General features: G+C 43.3%; 1 protein-coding gene across 4 annotated transcripts in view; it reads right to left on the reverse strand.

Moving 5' to 3' along the window:
* Ppp1r13b (protein phosphatase 1 regulatory subunit 13B) overlaps positions 1–24,547 on the reverse strand; it is an 86,277-nt gene extending 61,730 nt beyond the window's left edge. For 2 of the 4 annotated variants that reach the window (XM_037210878.1, XM_028883719.2), the window contains exon 1: positions 24,359–24,510. In XM_037210878.1, coding sequence (XP_037066773.1) covers positions 24,359–24,367 — 9 coding nt within the window. In that variant the 5' untranslated portion in view covers positions 24,368–24,510. Of the gene's footprint in view, positions 1–24,358 lie in introns of all 4 variants that reach the window. The other 2 variants (XM_028883720.2, XM_037210877.1) reach the window with 2 other exon arrangements.
* Positions 24,548–25,788: the final 1,241 nt, after the last annotated feature.

The raw sequence follows: 25,788 nt of genomic DNA on the forward strand, positions 1-25,788 counted from the left end.
AACCACATGGTGGCTCACAATCATCTATAATAGGATCTAATGCCCTCTTCTGGTGTGCAGGTATATATGCAGAGCACTCATACATTAAATATAAATAAATTTTAAAAAAGAAGAGAAAGTCAGTGAAAGTTTTAATAAATATTCTCTGGATCGTATAATCTTCCATTATTTGTTTACATTTCAATTAGCCAGGTTTTACCTAGTGTTTTATTTTAAAATTATCAAGTGCAAACCAAGAGCTTTTTCCCCATTTAATCACTACATTATGGGAATAAGAACAAAGAATCATGGCATTTCCCTCAATTAACCACAACAATGAAAAATAAATGCTCTAATTAATGTTCTTGGTTTTTCAAAAATTTACATTAGGTATACCAACAATTCTCAGACAAAGACTTCCTCTTTTTACACACTGTTTGATAAAACCAGAGAAAACACACCCCTGAGTGTTTTTTGTGGGTGCTAAGGCTGGGTCTCTCTGGTGTCCATCCTGCTGACACACGTGATCTCTTACCTTGGCATTCCAGGAGGCAGGAACCACAGGCAAGTACTGCCATGTCCAACCCTGTATGATTATTCCGATGGTGCAGGGGATGAAACCAGGGGCTCATGCTAGCAAGTGTGCTATCATTTTACTATACTCCTGCACCAAATGTACTTTTATATACACATATACCCAAGCAAACTACATATGTACATTACATATAAACCCAAACTCACAGTACCACTGTAACAGCCAAAAATAGAAACAGCCCAAACTTACAAAAATACTTCAAAAAATTTACTTATATGTGTCTTCCACGTGTGTGGAAGCCAGCAGAGAGGGACTGACTGATGCCCTGGAGCTGGAGTTAGAGGCAGTAGTGAAGCACTAGGTGTGGGTACAAAAAGAACAGCAAACACTTTTAACTACTGAGCCATTTCTCCAGTCCCTACAGCTCAAACTTATAAATGGCTGAATAATGTGTGATACGCTCAGAACATTATCCGACCAGAAAAAGAAATGGAGTGAAGGTTACAACACAGACAACCCTCAGAAAGAGAGCAAGTCAAGTCAGATGAGAAAAGTCCCAAAGTGAATGATTCTATTCAGATGAAATGCCAGAACAGACCAACCCACGAAGACAGGAAAGAGAATATTGCTTGCCAGGAGCTACAGGGATTGAGAACTAGCAAGTGACAGTTGATAAAAAAAAAAAAACATGGTTTCTTTTGGGAGATGAAGGTACTAAACAATTAGATAGCAGTAATAATTGTACAACTGTGAATATATTGAAAGGATGAATTTTATGGTATGTGATTAGTATCAATAAAATGTATTAAAACATATCTAGTTACAGCAACTCAAACTATCAATAATAAACTATTAAAGTAGGGCATGGTACCACAGGCCCATAATCCCAGTGATAAGGAGACTAAGACAGGAGAATCCTGAGTTTGAAGCCAGTCTGGGCTTCATAGTTATAGACTTTTTCTCAAACAACAATAAATTGTATTATTTATTTCTTTGTATATATATTTCTTCCTTTCTGTAATATGCATTTACACAACACAAATCCTATTTTGTAATGTCTGCGAACACAAAAATTCACTATTAATCCTTTCCTTAGTTGGAAAATGGCTTAAAATAAAGACAATTAAGCCAAGGATATATAGCTCAAAGGTAGAATGCATGCTTGGCAGGCATGAAGGCCAGAAAAGAAATTATCAAAATAGTACCCTTGAAGAATACCTTTTACAGAATTAGTTGTATAGCTGCAACACAACCAAAGTGCAATTTCCAAAGGAAAAAGTAAACCCCCAAATACCTCCTCCCTTATTTTACAAGAGACTGTAAACTGTCTTTTAGGTGTACACTGGCTCTTGAAAGTCATAACACTTTGAATTTGCTTGTAAAGGTATGAGGTACTGTTTTTAAATATTCTCATCATAAGAAACTAAGCAAGGGTGCAGTGTGGAGCACAAGCCAGTGACTGGAGACTGTCTGTTTACACAGGAAAAATGCCAAAGCAGGTGACCTGGAGGCCTTGACAAACTCCACTGCGCACTGATGACAGAACCGTGATAAGACACCTCATGAAATAAGACAGATGCCACTGTTGCCACAGAGTAATAGGGTAGAGTTTCACCTAATTAGGTATGTTCCATAAGGAGCAGCCAATATTAGCAACTTCAATAGCAACTATGAATAGGATCAAGAATACACTGTGAAAACAAAGACTAAACACTAATTTACCAGGTTCATTTGTAAAGTTTGTTGTAGTAAAAGAAGAAGGGCTGGAGAGATGGCTCAGTGGTTTAAGAACACTGGCTGCTCTTCCAGAGGATTGCTGTTAGATTCTAGACCCCGTCTTGGTAGCTCACAACCATTAACCCCAGGGGATCAATGCCCTCTTCTGGCTTCCTCAGGCACTGCATGTCAAGGTACACCAACTTACTTGCAGGTAAAACCCATATAAATGAGAGTTATATATATATATATATATATATATATATATATATATATATATATATATACCTTATTTCATGAGGTGATATATATATATATATAATAATAAAAAAAAATGACCCAAGCATGTTGGCACATGACTTTAATCCTAGTACTTAGAAGGCAGGGGCAGGTGGATCTCTGTGAGTTGGAGGCCAGCCTGGTCTACAGAGTGAGTTCCAGGACAGCCAGGGCTACACAGAGAAAGCCTGTCTGGGGGGAGTTAAGAAGTGGAAAAAGGAGTGGCAGGAGGAGGGATGCCCTTACTTAAGCCTAGTTATTAACTTCACAAAGTAAAACCCAGAAGCTTCAACATAAATTTTCACAATAAATAATTTATACTCAAAATTATTTTTGTGTTTGGAGTAGGGTATAAAAGAACTGCAATTCTTCCCAATAGTGATAATATTGATAAGACATATTCTATAAAGTATTTATAATCAGAGTGAAATTCATAACAGGATATCTAACATCAAAGAAATTTTGCTACTGGATGTGGTGGCACACTCTTTAATCCCAGTGGAGGTAGAGCCAGGCAGATCTCTGTGAGCTCAAGGCCAGCCTGGTCTACAGATCGAGATCCAAGACAGCCAGGACTACACAGAGAAACAACAACAACAACAAACTAACAACAACAAAAACCTACTGTACAGTTTCATGGGATTAAAGGCATGAGCCACCACCACCTGGCTTTTTTTTTGGGGGGGGGGTGTACAGTAGGTTTTATACAAAAGTTATCAGATAGAAACATGAAGCCAAACTTCTTCCCCCCCCCCCCCCACGGAGCTGAGGACCGAACCCAGGGCCTTGCGCTTGCTAGGCAAGTGCTCTACCACTGAGCTAAATCTCCAACCCCAAGCCAAACTTCTTTAAATGAAAGAACTCACTTCATATATATAATATGCATATAGCTTTGAATAAAAAAACATTTTAAGTATGGCTATAAAGAGAGTCAACAGCCCACACTGCTTCAGAGAAACTTCCTACTGAAGAATAGAAATGAGAGAAAACCATTGATGCCTTCCTATTCTGGGAACGCAATTTTACTCAGTACTGAGGCCTGAACCTAGGACCTTACACATGCTAGGCGGGCAAGTCCTCTCCCACTGTGTTTCCAGTCTTTGACAATTCTAAGTCAATGTCTCACTAAGCTGCCCAGCCTGGCCTTGAACTTGCTCATAGTCCAGTAGGCCCTGAGCTTGTACTCCTGCTTCAGGCTCCCAATTTGTTGGGAATACAGGCCTGTGCCCATCAAAGCTGATGTAAGGACCTGACCTGAGTTCTGAGGTCTGGGTCTGCTAAGGTAGCAGAGGTACTCATAAATCCCACGCATTACTGGGCATGGCGATGGATGTTTTTAATCACACACTCAGGAGGCAGGAGTGAGTGGACTACTATGAGTTCAAGAAAAATCCATGAACAATTTGTAGAAATTTATCCCCATTCCTTTTAAAGAGAAAATTCTATATTTCAACTTAGTAAAACATACAGCTACATATGAGTTTTCGTATTCTTACATGGCTTTAATTATTGTTCTTCCAAAAAAGCTGTATGATGAACAATTAACTGTTGGATGTTGGAAGTCAAGCAGCCCTACTTTTCCACAAAGGAAAAAAAAAAAACAGGCATTTTCTCAGTGCCTGTAAAACACACATACATTTATTTGGTCCTCACAGAAATCCTGTTGACAGCAACTGAGATGGCCTCACAGTCCATTCATCCCCTCTGCTCTGGGACTCAGCTGCCAGAGATCATGCTTATTTTATGTGGTGTATCTCTCTTGCCATTGCTTACCCAAAAAACAAAAATCCGTTCTTTGTACCACAAATATTCTGAGTACCTACTATGTGCTGGGGACTGCACTAATAAGTTAAAGAAGGCTCTGGCCCTGTGCAGGTGTGTTAAGGTGAGGGAAAGACACAGTAAAACATACAGTATAGCAGATGACGCCATGCACTATGGGAAAACAAAGAGCATGTAAGATGGGCAACAAAGTGGGTCAGTTAAAGGAGGTGGTTAGAGAAAACCTCAGAACCCAGGCATGACGGTGTATGCCTATAATCCTAACATTCAGGAGCTAGAGGTAGGAGGAAAAAAGAGTTCAAAACCACCCTGAGCTACACAAGACCCTGTCCCCCCACCAAAATGAAATACCTCACTAAAGGAGGTGACAGAGTAAGCTTTGACAACAACAGTCTGAAAGGAAAGCATGCAAAAGAAAAAGTGTAAAGGTCCCTAGGAGGAATGAAGGCCAGGCGAGAGTAAGATTCCCTAAGGAGTCCAGGTTTGCTGGAGCAGAAAACCAAGAGAAGAGTAGGAGATGAGCAGTAAGACACGTGTCAGGCTTTTCCTAAGAGGCTGATGGGAAGCACAGAAGGATTCTAAGAGCAGCACATATTGACATACGTTTCCCAGCTCATTCTGGCTGCTTGGCTGAGAATAGACCTATTTAGAACCAGCACAGATACAAACCCCCCTGAGGAATGAACTAGTGTAAGAGTCCAAGAAGAATGCCAGAGATGCCACAAGAGAAAGAAGCTGGGGAGGCTGGGATGGCAGCTCTGACAACCTTGCTAACTGGGTAGATGTGGATTACAAGAAAAGAGGGACACACTATAGAAAGAGGGCCTTAATACCCCTGCTGCCAAGGTCCCTAGAGCTGTCCCTTTCTTGCCCCAACTGAACACCATTGCTGTTTGGCTTTCCATCCAGTGGCCTTCCAGGAAATCTATTAAAAATTATTTATTTATTATTGTTTGTACATATAATGTGTGTGGGGTAGCACTCAAGTACCATGTGCACAAGTGTGCCCACAAGAGAGGCTCTGTGTGTGTGTGTGTGTGTGTGTGTGTGTGTGTGTGTGTACAACTCTGTGGAGTTGTCAAAAATGAGTTACCCACAAGAGTTATTTTGCTGCTCAACAGATAAAGGTGCTTACCACGAAGCCTGAGGGCCTGAACTCCATCCCCAGGACCCAGATGGTAAGAGAGAACTGATACCTTCAAGTTGTCCTTTGATCTACACATATACACTGTAACGTGAAAATGTGTGCATGCATTTGTGTCACACACTGAAAGAGAATAACTACATTTTTGTTTGTTTGTTTGTTTTGTTTTTTGTTTTTCGAGACAGGGTTTCTCTGTGTAGCTTTGCACCTTTCCTGGAACTCGCTTTGTAGACCAGGCTGGCCTCGAACTCACAGAGATCCGCCTGCTTCTGCCTCCTGAGTGCTGGGATTAAAGGCGTGCGCCACCACCGCCCAGCTGAGAATAACTAAATTTAAAATTATTATTACTTCACAAAGAGAACTCTGAGAACATTTTTATGATGATTCAATGCTCATTTTAGGCACCACAGCTAACTGTAACAGCTCAGAAAGGCTGCACTTGCTTCATTGAAGCCAACTGCTTCCAGGCTCTGACTAGCCCTTTACCTGCCAGCAGTATGGAGTTTAACAACTAGGGAAGGGAGTGGGAGAGGGCAGCAAACCCTGTGTCAGCCCCACTACGGGGAAGGCCAGAGAAGCAAGCACAGCAACTGTAAAATCGCCCTTCCGTTCTCACCAGCCCAAGGTCAAGCCACTCCTCAGTTCAATAACCCCAGGGAAGTCCTGCTGCCCACCGTGAAAGCCTCTGCTGTTTCTATAGAGGGAAGCAGACTGAGGGCAGACCACCTTTCTCTCTGTCTTAGCTTTTTCTACGGCACAGAATAGTTTTCAGTCTCCTCTGAGCTCAAAAACAGTTCATGTGCTATTATTGGCTTAGCACTCAGGGTGTTCTCATGAGGATCCATATTCTAACACAAAAGGAAAAGGTAGCCCTTATTCTAATCCATTAAAAGAAAACATACATTTTTAAGGAGCAAATTAGATGCTTTAATTTCTTTCTTTTCGGTTTTGTTTTGTTTTTTGAGAGATTTTCTCTGTGTAGCTTTGGCTGTGTAGCCCAGGCTGGCCTCGAACTCACAGAGATCCGCCTGCCTCTGCCTCCCGAGTGTTGGCATTAGTCCTGCTATGCTTCAGGTTTTTTTTAAAAACTAATGTTTGTATGTGTGTGAAAGAAGAAACAATTTTTTTGTTGCTAATTTGAGTTAGTGATCAAGTAAATGATTAATTCCTTCTTAATACTTTTAAAGGTGTTCAATCAACAAAGAAATACTTGAAGAATTTAAACACTTAGGTAAGCCACCAAATCTCAGAGCCAGACTAGCAACAATCTAACCAACACCCTCTCCTCAGTTAAAGATGAGGGAACAGAAAACAGCCCAGAGAGTAATAAACTTGTCAGTAATAAACCAAGACTGTAATCTAGGTGCCTTGATTCTTGGCACACAAGCTGTCTCCTTTCTACATTTAGAGACTTCAATTGCTTAATTTTTAAATGCAAAGTGTAGGAAATGTCTAGCACAAAGCCTGACAGATAACAGCCTGTCAATATGGGCCTGGTGGCACACACCTGTAATCCCAGCACTAGGGAGGCATGGCAGGTCTCTTGAGAGTTCCAGACCACACAGTGATCTCGTCTCAAAATTAAAAATTAAACTAATTAAAAGATAAAAAAGAAAGAAAAGAAAAGGGGGGCAGGTGGCTCAGAGGTTAGGAACACTGACTGCTCCTCCAAAAGACCTAGGTTTAATTCCCAACAGGTCACAGCCGTCTTTTTTCCAGTTCTGAAGGATCCGGCACTCTCTTCTGGCCTCTAGTCATTATGTGCAAGTTGTACATGCAGGCAAATACCCATACCCATATTAAAGGCAGCTGGGCAGCAGTGGGGCATGGCTTAAGTCCCAGCACCTGGGAGGCAGAGGCAGGTGGATCTCTGTGAGTTCAAGGCCAGCCTGGTCTACAGAGTGAGTTTCAGAATATCCTGGGCTACATAGAGAAACCCTGTCTCAAAAAAAAAAAAAAAAAATTGAAGGCCACCCTGGGCTATAAAGCAAGACCCTAATTCCATGCTCTTCCCAGGGCATTCCTAAAATCATTCCCCCTTTTAACTTCTTTTTTCCCCCTTTTAATTTCTATACCTAACAACAAACTCTGGCCACTAAAATAGTTGGGACATTGCCCTGCCAATCCTTTAAAAGTCAGACATGAACTGAAATTTAAGTTGGGCTAGTGAAATGGCTCAGCTGTAAAAGTGTACACTACGCAAGTCTGAAAACTTGAGTTTGATCCCCAAATCCCACAGTGAAAAGAGATAACTGGCTCCTTAAAATTACTCTCTGACCTTTCATGCCCACACTCTCATACACATAATAGATAAAATTTAAAAAATTAACCCTCTCCCAGCCTTCCTTAATGTAAAAGGAACAAGGCACTATTTATGACATCCAAGTAAATGAGGTAGGTCACATCAACCCCCTCCCAGTCACACACACACTTTTTTTTCCAAGACAGGGTTTTTCTCTCTCTGTGTGGCTCTGGTTGTGCTGGAACTTGCTCTGAGACCAGGCTGGCCTTGAACTCACAGAGATCCACCTGCCTCTACCTCTGAGTGCTGGGATTAAAGGTGTGTGCAAACACTGTCTGGCTCATCAACGCTTTTTTTAGTGGAGGAAAATGCACACTCAGCTGAGCTCAGATCTACATCTGGTCTACTTCACCTGAAGTCAGCTAAGGCTCACAGACTCTTAGTCCCCACCTGATAACTAAGATCCTACCCTTAGGAAACCAGCTGACCTAAGAAACTCATCACCAACACCCATTTCTGCTGTCAGGACCAAAGAGTCAAGGAGCGTTCTACCCCAGCTGCTATCTCCAACAATAACTTGTACTAACTAACTCTGATCTACTGGTTTCCTGGTGTCAGATCCACTGCCGAGCACTGTCCACATAGAATGTTTCAGCCCTGTCGGAAGTTCCAGATAAAAGATTTTCTTTTCTTTTCAATTAGCCAGCTGTGGTAGTATATACTTATAATCTCAACATTCAAGAGGCTAAGGTAAAAGATCATGGATTTGAGGCCTACCTGAGCTATATACTGAGACACTTTCTCAAAACCAAGACTGGGGTTTAGCTCAGTGGGAGAGTAGTTGCCTAGCATGTACAAGACCCTGTTTTAATCTGCAGACATACAAACAAGTATGTAAATGATCGATCAATAATGAAAAGTATACTAATTTTAGGACCTGGAAAGATGGCTCAGTGGTTAAGAGTACTGGCTACTCTTCCAGAGGACCTGGGTTTAATTCCCAGCACCCACATGGCAGCTCACAGCTGTCTATAGCTCCAGTTCCAGGGTGTCTGACACCCTCACACAGACATACATGCAGGCTAAAAATACCAATGTACATAAAAATAAAAACAAATCATTAAAAATTAAAAAAGAAAAACATACTAATTTTAAATAACAAAAAAAATTTTGAAAGTGACAAAGAGGAAATGAAATTCCTACTGACTTACACTTCACAGCCAGTATCTATTTTTAGACATTTTTTTTGGACCGCAAAAGTTTCTCTGTATTTTAATAACAAGGGCACAGTAAGTAGAATGTTTAATACTTAGCTAATGATACACTTTGGGCATGCTCCCATGGGAATACACACAACTAAATTTTGTTTTAGGCTATTTATTTTTTCTCTGTATGACCATGCCGTAATTTATTGAGACAGGGGCTATTACTTTATTTTACAAATGAGGAAATAGGTTCCAGAAGGTTATATAACTTGCCTAAAGGTCACATGGCTAGTAAGTGGCACAGCCAGGTCTGGAACCAGGATTACCTGATTCTCAGGACTGCATTCTCAAATACTCCTACCCAGCCATGCATGTGTTTTGCATAATTCTACTGCAAGACTGAAAACACTCAAGACAATAGTGTCTCTAAGTACTAGTACCTACTACTATGTGAGCACACAGAAAAATTGTGCACACCATTTTGGGGTTACTATATTTATCTTCCCTACTGGGCCATTCACACCCTTCTCAACACCTTGTGAAATAGTTAACACATAAACGTATTTCTGGAGAATACAGATCCAACACCTAGCATGTAACTGCCTTGGACATGACCAGGGAAGGGTCGATGGGCCTTCCGAGATCTTAGGACCAATGTAACGTAGCCTGAGACCCCCCACCTCAAGAGAAGTCTCATCAGCAAATGTTCTTACACTGTTTCGTTTTGTTTTGAGACAGAATCTCACTATGCAGCACTGGCTGTCCTGGAACTCACTCTGTAGACCAGGATGGCTTCAAACTCAGAGATCCACTTGCCTCTGCTTCCCAAGTGCTGGGATTAAAGTCGTGCACCACCACCACCCAGCAGGAACAAATTCTTGAAATTAACAATTAGTTGTCACATAAAAAAAAAAAAGTTGGCAATACAGAAAAGATCATTTTGTCATTCAATTTAGTCATGGAATGTAATTTCTTTTGACTTTAACATTAAAAACACGAGCTGGAGAGAATGCTCATCAATTAAAGAGTATTTGCTGTTCTTACAAAAGACCTGAGTTTGATTCTCAGCACTCATGTTGGGCAGTTCTCATTACCACCTGTAATTCCAACTCCAGGGGATCCAATGCTTTCTAGACGTCATGGGCACCATATACACATCACCCCAACCTCCCACATACACAAATAAATCTTTTAAAAAGTAATTTTAAAATAAAACATGAGCAGCTACTATTGCTACTTTTTATTTTTTTAAAGACAGGGTCTCACTTGTAGCCATGGCTGGTATGGAACTCACTATGTAGACTAGGGTGGCCTTGAACTCACAAGGTACTTTTTCTTCTGCCTCCTGAGTGCTGGAATTAAAAGTGTGCAGCACTACACTTAGTTGCTACTACTACTTTTAATATATATCATATATATATATATCATATGAGTGTTTGACCTAAAGATATGTCTGAGCATCATGTACATTCCCAGTACTCAAAGAAGCCAAAAGAGGGAGTTACTTCCCCAGGAAATGAGCTCATCATCTCTCCAGCCCCTATTGTTATTTTTAAAAGTCCCACTCTCCACTCCAAGTTACTCACATAGGCATGGATATCTATCCTGGCAATTCTCCAGGACAGGAAACTAACTGAACCCTAAGCTTTTCTCTAATACCTAGGATATTTGAATTGTGTTGAATTCTACAGGCAAACAATCCATATAAAAAGATTAAAATTCCGTTCTCAAGTTTGTTTTCTTGTCACATCATAGCAAGGCCTGCAGTACAACAGACAGGAAACCATAACCCACACAAAACAAACTGCTACTTTGTATATAACATCAATTGGGTGCATTTTCAGGATCACTCTCTATTCACTTAGGAAAGTTTTACTGAGTTCAGCCTGGCCCTCAGCCAGCTTCTGGACATATAAGGTCAGTAAGGCTGGCCCAAGTCTTAGTTCCTCACTGAATCTGAGACCTAAGAGAACAGAGAACTATAATGTGGAGCTGCCAAGTGCCGTGACATCCCATGGGAAGGAGCCCTGCTCCCGACTCCAGGATCAGGAAGGACTTCCCATAGGAAGCAACAAGTAGGCTGGGCAGGAAAGGAGTTAGCCATGGGCAGGAGTGGGGGATTGGACAGGCAGTGCTCCAGTTAACAGAGAAGAGAGCAAACAGCAGCGCCAGGCGGCAAGGAGTCTGCCAAGATGGCCCTGTTAAGCACAGCAGTCTGGACAAACTGACCAGACAAGCAGCCACACCATGCCATGGTTGTCCACCCCACCTGTCTCACTCTGCACAATAATTCAGGACCTCCTCTCTAGTCTTCCTGCTAAATGGTCATCTTTTTACATTCTGATTTTATTTCTACCATTCTCTCATAATTTACAAAGAATAGAAAGTAAAACTCAAAATAATCCAGTGTGTTAGAATACACTAATTGAGAAATATTAGAACTAGGACGTCTCCCCAGACACAGTAGGGCTAATAAAGTATTTCAGAGAGAAACAGTAGCTTAATTATAACAGTACTGGCAATTAAAATGTTGATTAAATTATCCCTTCAAACTTTTCCTATACCTTAATTAGATCCTAAATCATTTAATCATTAATTATACTATTCCTAGTTGTTGGATAGACTCAAATGTTGTAGCAAACAAGAAAATTAGTTACCCAAAGACACCAATTAAAAAGAGTCCTTACAAAAGGATAATGTAACATTTTCTTCACCTGTGAAAACTTGTCTTGTAAGTCCTTATCTAAAGCAATCTCTAAAGCAAAAATGTCTCTGAAATGACCTGACTCAAAACCATTAAGCATTCTGGAGCATGCCTGTAGCACTTGTCATATGCCAGATCTTGTGGGTTCTTCACACAGCAGCAGCTCACTTAATCCTCCCTAAACACAACAAGGTTAGTACTACGGTGTATGAGGAAACTGACACAAGGAAATTAATTCACCCAAGATCACATTGCTAGGAAATGAGTCTTCCCCCGCCCCATTCTATGTTCTCTCATTACTGCACTATCCTGATTAACAGTCTACAAATGTCAACGCAGATGTTAGCAACTGAAAACAACTATAATAAAAGCTCTTCCAGACCCACCATAGTGGTATATACCTTTAATCCCAGCACTCAGGAAGCAGAGGAAGGTGGAGCACTGTGAGTTCGAAGCTAGCCTAGTCTATATAGCAAGTTCCAGGCCGGCCAAGGCAACATAAAGAGGCCCTGTCTTAAAACAAACAGACAAAAAACTTTCCCATCCAATCCTTGAGGAATTCAGCTACAGGACTGGTAGCATTCTCTGTACAGTTAGGGTTTTGGCCCTTTTACTTGAACCACAATCTGAAACCACACTGACCATCTGATAGCCACTAACCACATATGGCCACTGGGAACTTAAAAATGTGGTTAACATGAATTGAGATGGGTTTTATGTGTAAAAAATGTTCTGGAATTTAAGACTCAGTCTAAGAATGTAATATATCACTAACACTTTAAGACTACACGTTGAAATGCTTTGGATATAATGGGTTAATTTCATCGAATCTTTTTACATTTCTGTTTAGCTCCTGGACACTGTAAAATTATACTTGTAGCTCCATCGTGTGCCATGGCACACAGTAATCTAAAATGCACCAGCGGTAGACATCACTGACAAGGTTTACTCTTCTGATGACTCAGGCATCATAAGGAGCTTTAAGTACACCCTGTGTGATCTGTAATCATGCCTCAGGTACTAACAAGTCAGGCTGCCCCTTAGACCTCAGATTACAGCCTACCAGCGTGCTGAAGCCATGGTATGACTTCCAGGCTGAGATGGAGTCCTGCAAATGTCTGTCTCTGGCTCCCTTGTTGCAGCAGCCAAGCCTGAGAAGCTAGGTAAAGTGGAGTGGTGTGGCACAAAGGAATGAAGCTCCTATGAGGGTTCGTGGGATTTGACAACCATGTTGATGGCTCAGGGATCCTACTCTGTCTCACTACAAGGGACTCCTTTCTCCAACTCCAGTCATACCAGCTTTAATTGGGAAACCCTCAGTTCAGCTTAAAAGCCCTGCAACAGTAGTTTTAGTTTGAAAAGATAAGGTTTTCTGGATGGGCAGTGGTGAACAATGAACTGTTGAACAATGAACACATTCACTGCCACTGAAGTGGACAATCAAATGGTAGCTTGTATATTACTACAATTTTATATATATAGTGTTTAAAAGATCCTTCACTGGTTTTTCCTCAGGATCCTGACAACCCTGCTCCACCACCTCCACCTTCTTTCCTCATCCTTCTAGAACTCCTCATGTCAACACCGAAGGTCCCAGAAATAGTTGTTGCCAATTGCTCCAGTTGCTACTTTGATGCTTGAATCTTTCAAATGGCATTTTTGTTTACATCCTACACGATGAGCTCACTTCAAGCAGGGCCAGACTCAGCATGTAATTAATGCATCCAAAAGCTGTTCAGCTCATTCAGTAAACAAGAACTTACTGAACGCCACTGGGGGCCTGCAATGTCCTCAGCACTAAGGACACTGCAACAGAAAAGGAAAACAGATCCCTGCTTTCCTGGAGTGCCCAGAGATAAACACCAGGCAGGCACTGTACTAAAGGAAGTAAAAAGCACAGTGAGGGAGGGGCATTTCCTGAGAGGTGGTCTGGGAGGTGCCATCTACCAGCTCCTATCAGAACCCGGGTGGGGTGCACTACTCTGGTTCTGTGTTGGGTCTGACTAACAGAAATGCTAGACAAGGAAGACAAACTTTAATTTAACAAAAGGAAACTACACTCTCTGTTCCATCAAACCAGGTAGATTTTACACTCTCATTCTAGTGTCCCTCAGCACAAAGAACAGAAACATACTGTGAGTGGAATCTTAGCTGTGTCCTTTCTCCACGATGGTTCCTGGTTGCAGCAGAAAACATAAGAGCAAATGTTTACTGAGTGCTTATAATGAATATTGATACTCCAGCACCTGATAAGCCTCATAGCCACCTTAGGAAACATGATGTCATTAAACCCATTCTAAAGAGGAGGAAGATAAGACACAAAGACATTACATAACCTATCCAAGGCCTCTGAAAAGTGAGTGGCAAAGCCAGAATCAGAAGCCACCGTGGCTCTGAAGCCTAGCTGATAACTACTATGCTGTGTGGCTTTATATTAGTATTTCTCCAAATAGAGTCTGAGGTAAGAGGATTCAAGTTCAAGGTCAGCCTGATATATATATTCCAAACTAGCTTGAGACACCCTCTCTTAAAAAAAATAAGAAAAGATGAACAGAATTGTTAGGTGCTTCAATACCAAGATGAAAAAGCCCCAGTCCAGCTATGATCTGGGAAACTTAGGTTAGTCATCTCAAGAAACTGACCGAGTCAAGGATAGCCCCAGCTTAGACTACTAGCAATAGTGGAGAGGGTGCCTGAGCTGGCTTACCCCAGTAATCAGGTTGGTGAATACCTTAACTGTCATCACAGAACCTTCATCCAGTAACTGATAGAAGCAGATGCAGAGATGCAGAGCCAAACACCTGACCGAGCTCCAGGAGTCCAGTGGAAGAGAGAGAAGAGGGATTCTATGAACAAGGGGCATCAAGATTATGATGGGGAGACTTACAGAGACAACCAAACCAAACTAGTGGGAACTCATGAAATTTAGACCAACACCAGTGGAGTCTCCATGGGACTGAACTAGGCCCTCTGCATAGGTTAGACAGTCATGTAGCTTGATCTGCTTAAGGGGCCCCCTGGCAGTAGAATCAGGATCCATCCCTGGTGCATGAACTGGCTTTTTGGAGCCCACTACCTATGGTGGAGCACCTCATACAGCCTTGGGGCAGAGGGTAGGGCTTAGACCTGCCTCTAGTGAATGTACCAGGCTCTGCTGACTCCCCATGGGAGGCCTTACCTTCTTGTAGGAGGGAATGGGGGGGGTGTTGGGGTGGGGAGGCTGGATGGGCAGGAGGAAGAAAGGGGGGATCTGTGATTGGTATGTAAAATGAATAAAAAAAATTCTTAATTAAAAAAAAAAAGGAAGAAAAACTGACCGTGTAAACTAGGAAGTACAAGGTAAGTGGAGTACAGATGCCCAGGCAGGAAACCTTTATGCCAAACACACAGCACGAAAAGATACTTAATCTAAAATGAGAGACTTGTTTACCTGATACATTTACATGACCTTCAGATTTAAGAGTAACATCTTTCTGGACTAGCCAGCATCTCAAAGAGCCAAATCAAAACTCTCCCTCCTCACGGCCCTTTTACACTACTGCTTTGATTATTCTCTATCTTAAAGGAAAGACAACCCAGCTGCTGAAGCAATAAGCCTGTTATCCTCAACTCCAGTCACTGTACTTCCTTCCTTTCTCACACACACACATGCACACACACTCACACAAGCACTCGGACTCATACCCTATTAGGAACTCCTCTGTTCCTCAAGGCATGTCCGAGTCAACTGGTCTCTTAACTGATCTTATTACTTTTTTTTCTCAAGGAACTTCTTATATAAGGTATTACATTTTATTTACTTTTGTGATGGTAGATGGGAGAGGGGTTGTGTGTGAGTGCCACAGCACAACTTGGGAAGTTAGTTCTCTCCTTCTACCATGCGGGTCTTAGGGATCAAACTCAGGTCTTCAGGCTTTGGGGGCAAGTGCTTTACCTTCTGAGCCCCTCATTTGGCACATTGTCTCTTTCTTTCTCTCTTTCTCCACACACCTTCTACCCTCTACTGGCTCCAGAATTACTCCTCTCTAGTTTCTCAGCCTTTTGACTGAGATCAAGTATAAAGTGTATCCTTCTACCATGGAAATCTGACTGCACTGCTTCACTTCGTGAAAGTGAATCAGACCCAAACTCTGCTCTTACAGGCACAGAGGCACCTATACACACTCCCAATGTGATGTGACACTCTGCATGTCATTTCTTCATTCAACAAACGTTCACTGAACACCAACCACGTGTGAGTCACTGGATGAGGCAGGGGCACAACAGAAAACAAAATGAAACTATTCCTGCTCTCCTCTCCTGAGAGGCAGAAGGGAACCAGACACAAATGTTTAGGGCTGCAACTGCAACAGGTACAAGCTGGGCATCCTATCCAAAAATCTGAACTCCAAAGTGCTCCAAAACTGAAAACTGAACATCAGCATGAAGCCACAAGTGAAAAATTCCATACCCGACTCGTGAAAGATCTATTGAAACACTGGTACATTAAAAATATCAGATAGAATTACCTTCAGTCTACAGGTATGATGCATATAAAAAACAAATCTTGTTAAACCTGAGCTCAATTCCCAAGTCTTATATATATGGAAATATTCCAAAATCCAGCTGAATAAAAGCTAAATTTGAAACTCTGGTCCAAAGCATTTCAGATAAGGGATTCTCACTGTAGTGCAAAGACACACCAGGTAAAATATTCTGAAAGAGAGAGCTGCCACACTGTGTCACCTTGTCATACTCTAAAACCACTGAATTATACATGTTAAAAGTGGTATGCAAATTATATTCTCTCTCACCTAAAAAAGAGGAACACCTGCACAACCACGATGGTTCACAGGCTTCCACTGCTATGATAAAACGCCACAACCAAAAGCAACTTGGGATGAAATTGAGCTTAGAGTTTAGAGTCCATCATGAAGGAAGTTAAGGTAGGCACTCAAGGAAGGAACCTGGAGGCAGGAACTGAAGCAGAATGTTACTTACTGGCTTGCTCTCCATGGCTTGCTCAGCCTGCTTTCTTATACAACTTAGGACCACCTGCTCAGGGTTGACACCATCCACAGGCTTATCAATTAGTACGCAGAACAGTCATAAAGCTATCTTTGCAGCAAAATAAAGCAAGGCAATCAAGCCAAGAAAGTGTCATAATAGAACCTGATTACACTAGTCCTTGGGCCCCAGGAGCAGAGTTTGTGGAATAACTATGGCAACAGCACTTCAAGGCACCCAAATCCCACCACATTTTGCTGAGAAACTATTCTCCATCTGGGCAAACACACACAAAGATGCAATGTTGACAACCAGTTATATAACTTTAACATAATAGCCCAGTGATATTTTAAGCTCCTATCATCTTTAAAATCCTTAGTAATAACTAAGCATATATGTGGTCATCCACTGAGGGGGCTAAGAAAGGAAGCAGACACAAACATAATGCAAGGCAGAGAAAACTATCACTTCTTATAAGAAACTTCGCCTTAGGATTTTTTAACATTAAGCTCCATTTGACACAAGCATAAAAGGAAAAAAACTTTTTGCCAAATTCCATTTACCAGCACCTCTGGCAACATGCTTTGACCATGGCAAACTCCTCAGTGCCTGGCACAAAGACTAGGAGCAGAGTTGTCTGAGTCAGATCCTTTGTTTTTAGACCTTGCCTCACCACTTATTAGCCTGAAGAACTTGGCCGAGTTTCCTTACCTCTTAAACTCTGCTCTCTGCACAGACATCAGCACTGAGTCTGCCACACTGCCTGAGCACATAAGAACAAACACCATTTGCTGAGAGCGCACTGTCAATAAACTGAATTGTAGTCGCAAAAGCTTCTGGACTGAAACAGAGCCTGAAGAAGAGTTCTCCACCTAAGACTATTTTGTGTTCAGAAAAATGGCATTGGTGGCTTTTATACAAAACATTTTTGGATCACTGAGGTGGTGCTTCTCATTTTATGTATCTGTGAATAGTCCAGAAATAATTATTTTTAAATCATCTTATATGTATAATTTTATTTGAAAGGAACAAGAATTTTAAAAATCTTGTCCAGTCCTAAGTGTTATTTACTCATTAGAGTAAAAAGTCAAGTTATTGAGCAATCAACTAAATAATTAACAACAGCATCACACATCTGAGTTCGCCCTATCTGCCTCATTATACAGAGTTCCTTGAAACTAGGTTGCCATGCAAGAGTTAAGAAGCCTTGGTCTTTGATGTGGCCAAAATGAATGTCACCTTCATGAAAGTTTCTGCCCTAAATGAATTACCAGACCAATCACAAATACTTAGAAATTACCAAGTCCAAGTCATTTGACAGATGAGAAGCTGAGGCCACAAGCTATTAAGTCAAAAAGTCACATAATTACCAAGTGGAGAGTTAGAACCCAAGTCTCCCATATTTCCCATCTAGTGTTCTATCACCTATGTGGCAGTGGGTAGTGTACAAGGAGAAAGACCTTCTCTGTATCTTAAAATAGTTCTACATAGTTGGGAAGAAAAAAAACATTCACTGAAAACTTGAAATGTTTGTTTAATGAGAGCTAAATATATCCACAAACGAACATAACCCATACCTTACAGTGAGCACACTGAAAGGGCTCCTAGAGCAAATTCAATGGAATCAGCTAGTCAGAAGGGACAGTTCAGCAGAGGTAAGGAGCCCCAGGGCTAACATCACCACCAAAGCATCCTCCTCACACAGAACACACTTCAAAGCTGAAACATTTCCTGTTAGCTTCCTTTTGGAAGGGGAAAAGCAGCTTTAGTTGCATTCCCTTGGTATATTCCATCCCTTTAAAAAGCTTTACCAGCTCCCAAATGTCACTCTTTCAACAAACACAACAAAGTCCATTTTCATCTACTCCATGCTCTAAACAAGGCTTCCATTTTTAACTAAAAATTCTTATTTCTATTCAAGTTGTGTAGGTATGGCCTTTATGTTATCAAGCCCTACTGCATATTAGGGTATTCTTTAAATATCCCCTTTCCCTTAGGCAAACATTAAAAAAGTTTTGTTGTTTCTAATTTATGTGTGTGAGTATTTGCCTGAATGTATGTCTGTGTACCACATGCATGCCTGGTAACCACAGAGATCTGAAAAAAGTGTTAGATCTCCTGAAACTAGAGTTACAGTTGGGCGCTTCTACTTGGGTTCTGGGGATCAAACATGGTCCTCTAGAGAAAAGCCAGTGCTTTTACCAGATAAGCCATCTCTCCACTCTGTGTGTGTCTCTGTGTCTCTCTCTGTCTCCCCACCACCCTCTCGGTTTTTTTGAGGCAGGGCTTCTCTGTGTAGTTTTGGTGCCTGTCCCGGATGTCACTCTGCAGACCAGGCTGGCCTCGAACTCACAGAGATCTGCCTGCCTCTGCCTCCTGAGTGCTGGGATTAAAGGTGTGTGCCAACACCACCCGGCTATCTCCAGTTTCTTAGGCAAACTTTTTTTGGGGACAGGGATAGGAAATCGTTCTTTTTTATTGAAAAGAATTTTTTATACAATATATTTTGATCATGTTTTCCCCTCCTCCAATTCCTCTCATATCAATCCTTCCCACCTTCCTATCTACCCAACTTCGTTCTTTTCTCTTTCAACACACACACACACACACACACACACACACACACACACACACCCCTAGCTCAAAAAAATGAAAACCAAATCGAGCAAGCAAAAGACCAGTAAGACAAAAAAAAAAAAAAAAAAGTCCACAAAAACACCATCAAGTTTTGTATTGGCTAACTACTGAGTGTGGGACCTGCCCTGAAGTGTGGTTGATATAACCCAGTGACCCTCCACTGGTAAAATACTGATTTTCCCTTTGTCAGAGAGTATCAAGGGCAAGTGGCTTCTTAGTTAGGGGTAGAGCCCCGTGTGTCCACTTGCTCCTCTCAATGCTGTGACTGGTTTGTACTTCATGGTCTTAGTGTCTGCTGCCAGTCTCTGTGATTTCGTATGTGCATCAGCCCTGATGTGTCAGGAAACACCCATTCCTTGGTGCCACCCCTCACCTCCTTCTGCCTCCTCTTCCACATGAATGCCTGAGCCCTGAGTGGAAGGGTTGGGTGAGAACATCCCATTTAGGAGTGAGTGCACTAGTGTCTCTGTCTCGCTCTGCACACTGTCCTACTGTGTGTTAATTCCCACCAACTGCAAACAGAAGCTTCTCTGACGTGGACTGAGTGAGGCACTGATCTATGGATACAGCAGCATGTTATTAGAAGTCATTATATTGCTGTTCCTTTAACAGAGTAATAGTAGATTTTCCCCTAGGCCTGCGACCTATCTAGTCTCAGGCTCTTAGCCACTTTACCAGCGTCAGGTAAGGGTCTCATCTCCTGGAATGGGCCTAGTAGGTGGTTACTCTCCTAACATTTGTGCCACTGCTGCACTAGTCTGTCTTGCAGGCAGGTCACTGTTGTAGGTCTCAGGGATTGTAGCTATGTGATATTGATGATTACCTTTCTCTTCCGTAGCATGTAGAGCACCTTCCAGTACCAGGAATGCTTGTCAATCGGAGTAAAGCTTCTAGTTAGGCACCAGCTCAACTTCTCCATGTTCTAAGATGTGTTGTTTTCAGCAATAGGGCTTTCCCATCAAATTGTGGAGAGTAACCAACAGCCTTGGCAATAGCCTGTGATGTTTGGGGGTTTCCATGGGGTCCCTTTGGCCAACAACTAAACAAAATGTAACCTGCTCCTGGCACAGGAGGTTTTACTTGGTGGCATAAGATGTCTAGTTGGAGCACTGTCCATTTAGATTACTTTCATATGTGTCTGTATTTTTAGGAAGCTTCTAGAATGGTAGGTTTCCATGTGGTTTTTCAAATGGCCTTTGGTGTCAGTGGTCATTCTCCATATTCCCTTCTTTACTCTTTTCTGCCTTCCCTCTCCCTACTTAATCCTCCTCGTTTCCCCATGTCTCTCCATAATACTATATTCTATTTCCCCTTGTCTGGGAGACCCTCTCCTCCCTCAGTAGGTACCTAACTTCTGTGGATTGTAACACACTTATTGAAAGATTAAAGCTAACATCCAGATACCAGAGAAAAAATACAGTATTTATCTTTTAGGGTCAGGGTTACTTCTTTAGGTATGTTTTTTTTTCTAGCTCCATCCATTTACCTGCAAATTTCAGAATATCAATTTTCTTAACAGCTAAAAATTAGTCCATTGTGTAAATTTTCATTATCCATTAATCAGTTGATGGACATCTAGGTTGTTTCCAATTTCTGGCTATTATGAATAGAGCAACAATGAACATGGATGAGTAAATATCTCTGTAGTAGGAGATAGAGATATATTAGACAAAATATTTTAAAGAGTATTTTATTGACTGAAAAATGATTAGTGATACTGGAACATAATACTATTTTTATAAGGGAAAATTTCAAAATTTAACTTTAAAAGTAGGAAGTTGCCAGGTGTAGTGGTGTATCTCTTTAGTTCCGACACTTGGGAGGCAGGGGCAAGTGAATTTCTATGAGTTTGAGGCCAGCCAGGTCTACATAATGAGTTCTAGGCCAGCCAAGGCTACATGATAAGACCTCACATCACAACAAAAACCACCACATACACACAAAAAGTAGAAAGTAACAGAATTTTTGTTTTATTTTCTGAAACAGGGTCTCTCTATGTAGCTCTGGCTGTCTTGGACCTCACTAAGTAGCCCAGGCTGGCCTCGAACTCACAGAGATCATCTTGCCTCTGCTTCTACCTCCCAAGTGCTGGGGTTAAAGTCTTGGGTTTATGTAATAAGCAGACAGATGATTTTTACAAAGACCTGTCAGGTGAGAACTTGGCCAGATACTCTTCATTAATTTTCAGCAGCTCAGATCCGGTGCAGTGTTAAAGCATCTGATCAGTTAAAAGTCACCACAGACCAGCACTGCACATTTACCAGGTTTCAAATCTGCACTGCCCAAACTGGTATCTATCTGCATGGGACAGTAAACACACCTGAAATGTGCTGGTCCACCCGAAGTGTGCTGTAAATGTGTGCTTTCAAGGGATTCACACAAAGTTTAGTTAAAAAAGAAAAAGTCACTCGGAAGGCAAAGGCAGGCAGATCTGAGTTAGAAGACAGCCTGATCTACAGAGAACAGCCAGGGCTACACAGAGAAACTCTCTCTGAAAAACAACAACAAAAAGCTCACCATCATCACATTGGTGACAATTTTTAGGGATGGATTTTTAAAATTATAGTTCAGGTGACCAGTGACATGGCTCAGTGGATGACAATCTGAGTTTGATCCCAGAGACTGACTTGGTGGAAGGAGAGAACCTTCTTCTGTAAGTTCTTTTCTGATCTGCATACTTAATGGTGATACTGTGCATATACACATACAAATAAACATAATTTAAAAAATTATAATTCAGAAAAAAATCTGTTAACAAAAAGATATGAAAAGAAATACTTTGTTTTGTTAATTTTTACAATAACTAGGATATTTTATTTATTCATTTATTGGGGGGGGGCGGCTGAGACATAGTTTCTCTGTGTAACAGCCCTAGCTATCCTAGAACTCCATTTGTAGATTTGTAGACCAGGCTGGCCTCAAACTCCTAGGGATCCACCTGCCTCTGCCTCCTAAGTGCTGGGATTAAAAGCCTGTGCCACCACGCCTGGCCTTAAGTAGGATATTTTAAATTGCATTTGATCCTAATGTGTTTTACATTCTATCTAAGAGTCCTGCTGCTTTGTATAAGCACAAAATAAGAACCAATCTTTCTTTGATGATTCACCATGATAATAGACACCAAATATATACTAAAGCCAGAAAAATCACATTTCCACTTTGGATACATAATGTAAGATAGCATCAAGAAAGGAAGGTATGTTTTTAAAAGTTCTATTGAAGTACAAGCATCTTCACCTGTGTTAAAGAAAGGACTCAATCCTACAAGTAATATTTTTAGACATAAAGAAGGAAATACAAAAGTAAAAGACACAAAAGAGAGGTTAAGAAAAATACCATCTGTTTCTCAAAGTATCTTAAAACAAAAGCAGTGTTAAATTAATAAAGATCTGCTTAAAAAAAACACTACTTGAGTTTTTAAAATAAATATCTCAATCCCCGGGCTAAACAAACTTCTTAAAAACAGAGTATGTTACCATAGACTGGAAACTCCAATCACCTGGACAGAAGTAAAAATGTCTTAGCTAACATATGGAAAAAGTAATCCAGGTTTCCTAACAGGGCATTTATAATTAAACACCACACAATGATAAAACTTGCCAAATATTTCATAATCTTCAATATTATAGTGTAAAAACATTATCACCATAACTACCAAGTCTTAGCTGAAACTGCTTTCAAATTTCCAAAATACCACAATACCTTTTCAACATTCAGCCATTAAGAAAAAGGAGGAAATAAATGCTCAAGTATATCTTGAAGAGATTGAAATTACAAATTGAAAACTGAAAGCCATATTAAAAATACGGCATTCTGCTTAAAACTTTTGAAAAACATCCTGGTTGATCTTTGGGATCACGATTCAAATACTGACAGTTTTTTTTTTTTTTTAAATCCCTATTTTAGAGGTGATTTCAGGCTCAGACCTCAACTCTTTAAAGGTCACATTGCTAAAAAAGTATAAGAACAATTATTTGACCCCAGATCTTCTGATGCTCATTTAATGTTCTTTCCATTACAAGGCAATGGTTTAACAACATGTTTAGAATTAAACAAGCCTAACACGAAAGGATTTAAGGATCAAGTAGGTCAAATCTTAAAACTCCACAAACACCAGGGGTTGGAATCAGTTCAAAAAGGGGAGAACAGATGATCAAGAAACAGGAAATTATTTGAAAGGGGGGTATGTAAGTTAATGAGCTCGGGTGCATCACAGCAGAACGACAGTATTCAAGTAAGCATGCAGAGACTATACCTTCCCTCTGAAACGTGATCTTTCACGTAGACTTAATTTTTTTTTTTTTTTGTGGATGTGGGGGCATATAAACTCAGTGGTAGAGTACTGGCCTAGCCACGTAAAGCTCAGATTTGATCCCCAGCACTTCAAAAAACAAACGAGCAACAAAAAAGATTGTGTGTTACTTTATGTTTGAGAATTTTACTCAACAGACACTCAAAAAACAGTACGTCCTACTGGGTACAACCTATCTCAGGTTTTCATTAATCGCGACGTACATACTCCACAAAAAGCCTGTTTAAAAAAAAAAAAAAAATGAGAATTCAGCAGCCAGCGTCCCTTGGGTCGCAGGTAAAGGAAAAGGCAGGGAGGGTGGCAACCTCAAAGCGTCTTCCTGGCCAAAAGCATCCTTGAGAGCAGGACAAAGGCTCCAGCGACACACAACCGGCTCAGCCTTCAGGTCATAGGGACACCACGCCAGGTGGAGCAAATGTACCCACGGGGAAGCCTGGGCAAGGGGACTCCTAAGATGGCTCTCTGAATTCACGCACGGCGTGCGTTCCAACCAGTGCAAAGGGAAACGTGGATCCCGAGCGTGGGAACACCGCACCCGGGGGCCGTCATCACGGGCTCCCAAATCGCCAAGAGGAAATCGAGGCACGGGTGGCTCGCCGGGGGGACGGGGGGTGGCCAACACGCCGGCCGCAGCCCCGCGCAGCCCGCAGCTCTGCCGAGGCCGCGCACCGGGTCCCGCGACCCCGCCCACGCTCGCCCGCTCGCTGACAGCCGCCGCCCCCACCTGCCCCTCGGCCTGCCCGCCCTGCGCGCCCGCCCGTCGCTTCCTCCCTGACCAGCCCGCCTCGCGCGGGGGCCGGGGAACGCGGCGCCGCCGCCGCCGCCGCCCGCACCCACCGGCATCATCGCGGCGCCGTCCGCTGCGCCCTCGCCGCCTGACAGGACGCCGCTCCGGCCGCCTCACAGGCCGCGCACCCGCTGCGGCGCCCTGCGGCCCGGCTGCGGCGAGGCGGCGGCTGCGGACAGCCGCGCAGCCCTCGCCCGTCCTGTCGCGCCGCCCCGCGTGCCGCGTCGCCGTCCCTCAGCCGCCGCCGCCGCCTCTGCCGAAGCCGGCCGCCTTCCGCCACCCGCTCGGCTCACCCTGCAGGCTGCGTAGGCCCCGCCCCGCGCGTCGCCCCCCCTCCGCCTACGCCACCTCTGATTGGTCCTGTGGAGGGGGGGGCGCGATGAGGGGGCGGGGCGCCTCCTCCGCGGCCAGGTGAGAGCGCGCTCGTGCGCGTCCGCGCTCCAGGCGGCGGGGGAGGGGCGCGCGCTGCGGACGCCGGCCCCGCCCCCTCTCCTGCGAGTCGGCCAAGTGGGCGTTGGGGCGCCGAGGGACCCTGGAACCCCGAGACGGCGGGACTTCGGCTCAGGGTCACCTCGGACGAACAGAAAAGGAAGGGCAGAGAGGGAAAGGCAGGCGGGGCCTCGCAGAGTCGCCACCGGCGGGGACTCGAACCTGAGCTCGGGAGGCCAGCGGCGAGCCGGCCGCCCGACCTCTGACTGTAGCACGCCCCCCGGGGTGACGAGCGCCCCGTAAGGCTGCAAGCCGGAGCCTCTGAGGCGGGCGCAGGGGGCCCCGTCTACATCAGCAGACCACATACCGCTCCACGCCATGGGCCCCCGCGCCCACCGCAGCCTGAGCCACTCCGGTCTTCCGGGGCACAGCACACAGGTCCGCGCCCCGAGGGCCCGTGCCCACCTGTGTCGGTGTCCTCGGAGATCCCGCTGGAACGTCCCAGGGCAGGGTCCAGTCTGTATCTGCAGGGTCCAGGTCTGCCCTTAGAACGCTGTCTCCCGTGTCACTTCGGCCTCCAGCCTGGGAGCCGGAGTGACAGACGCCAGGGCAGACCCTCAGCAGAGGCTGCCGGGTAGGCAGGCACCCTTGCTGAGAGCCCCACGTTGTGCCATTCGCCTGCACTCTGACAGATGAGACACAGCGGCTGATGAGCTGCACCGGACTTAGACTTCCATGAGCTTCCAGAAACATGAAGACTGGTGGGTGACCCCAGACGCAGAAGGGGTAGATCACCTTGGGAAGTACCCAGCCCCTGGAGAGGGCAGCAGATGCTGGTCAGGGACGGTGTGTAGCCTGTCTGGTTCCCTGGGTGGCGGGAGGCTGCTGCTAAGTGGGGGCAGAGCGAGGGAGGAGGCCAGAGTTACACCAGCCCCCTTCGTGGGCAGCCACGCCTGTGCTTAAGAGGCCACGGGGGTTAGTGATGGAGAGCGTGGACTTTCCAGTTGAACAGACTTGGTTCAACACCGCGCCTGACACACCCTCGCTGTGT

The sequence above is a fragment of the Peromyscus leucopus genome, chromosome 14 (assembly GCF_004664715.2).
Source record: "Peromyscus leucopus breed LL Stock chromosome 14, UCI_PerLeu_2.1, whole genome shotgun sequence".
NCBI classification, from domain to species: domain Eukaryota; kingdom Metazoa; phylum Chordata; class Mammalia; order Rodentia; family Cricetidae; genus Peromyscus; species Peromyscus leucopus.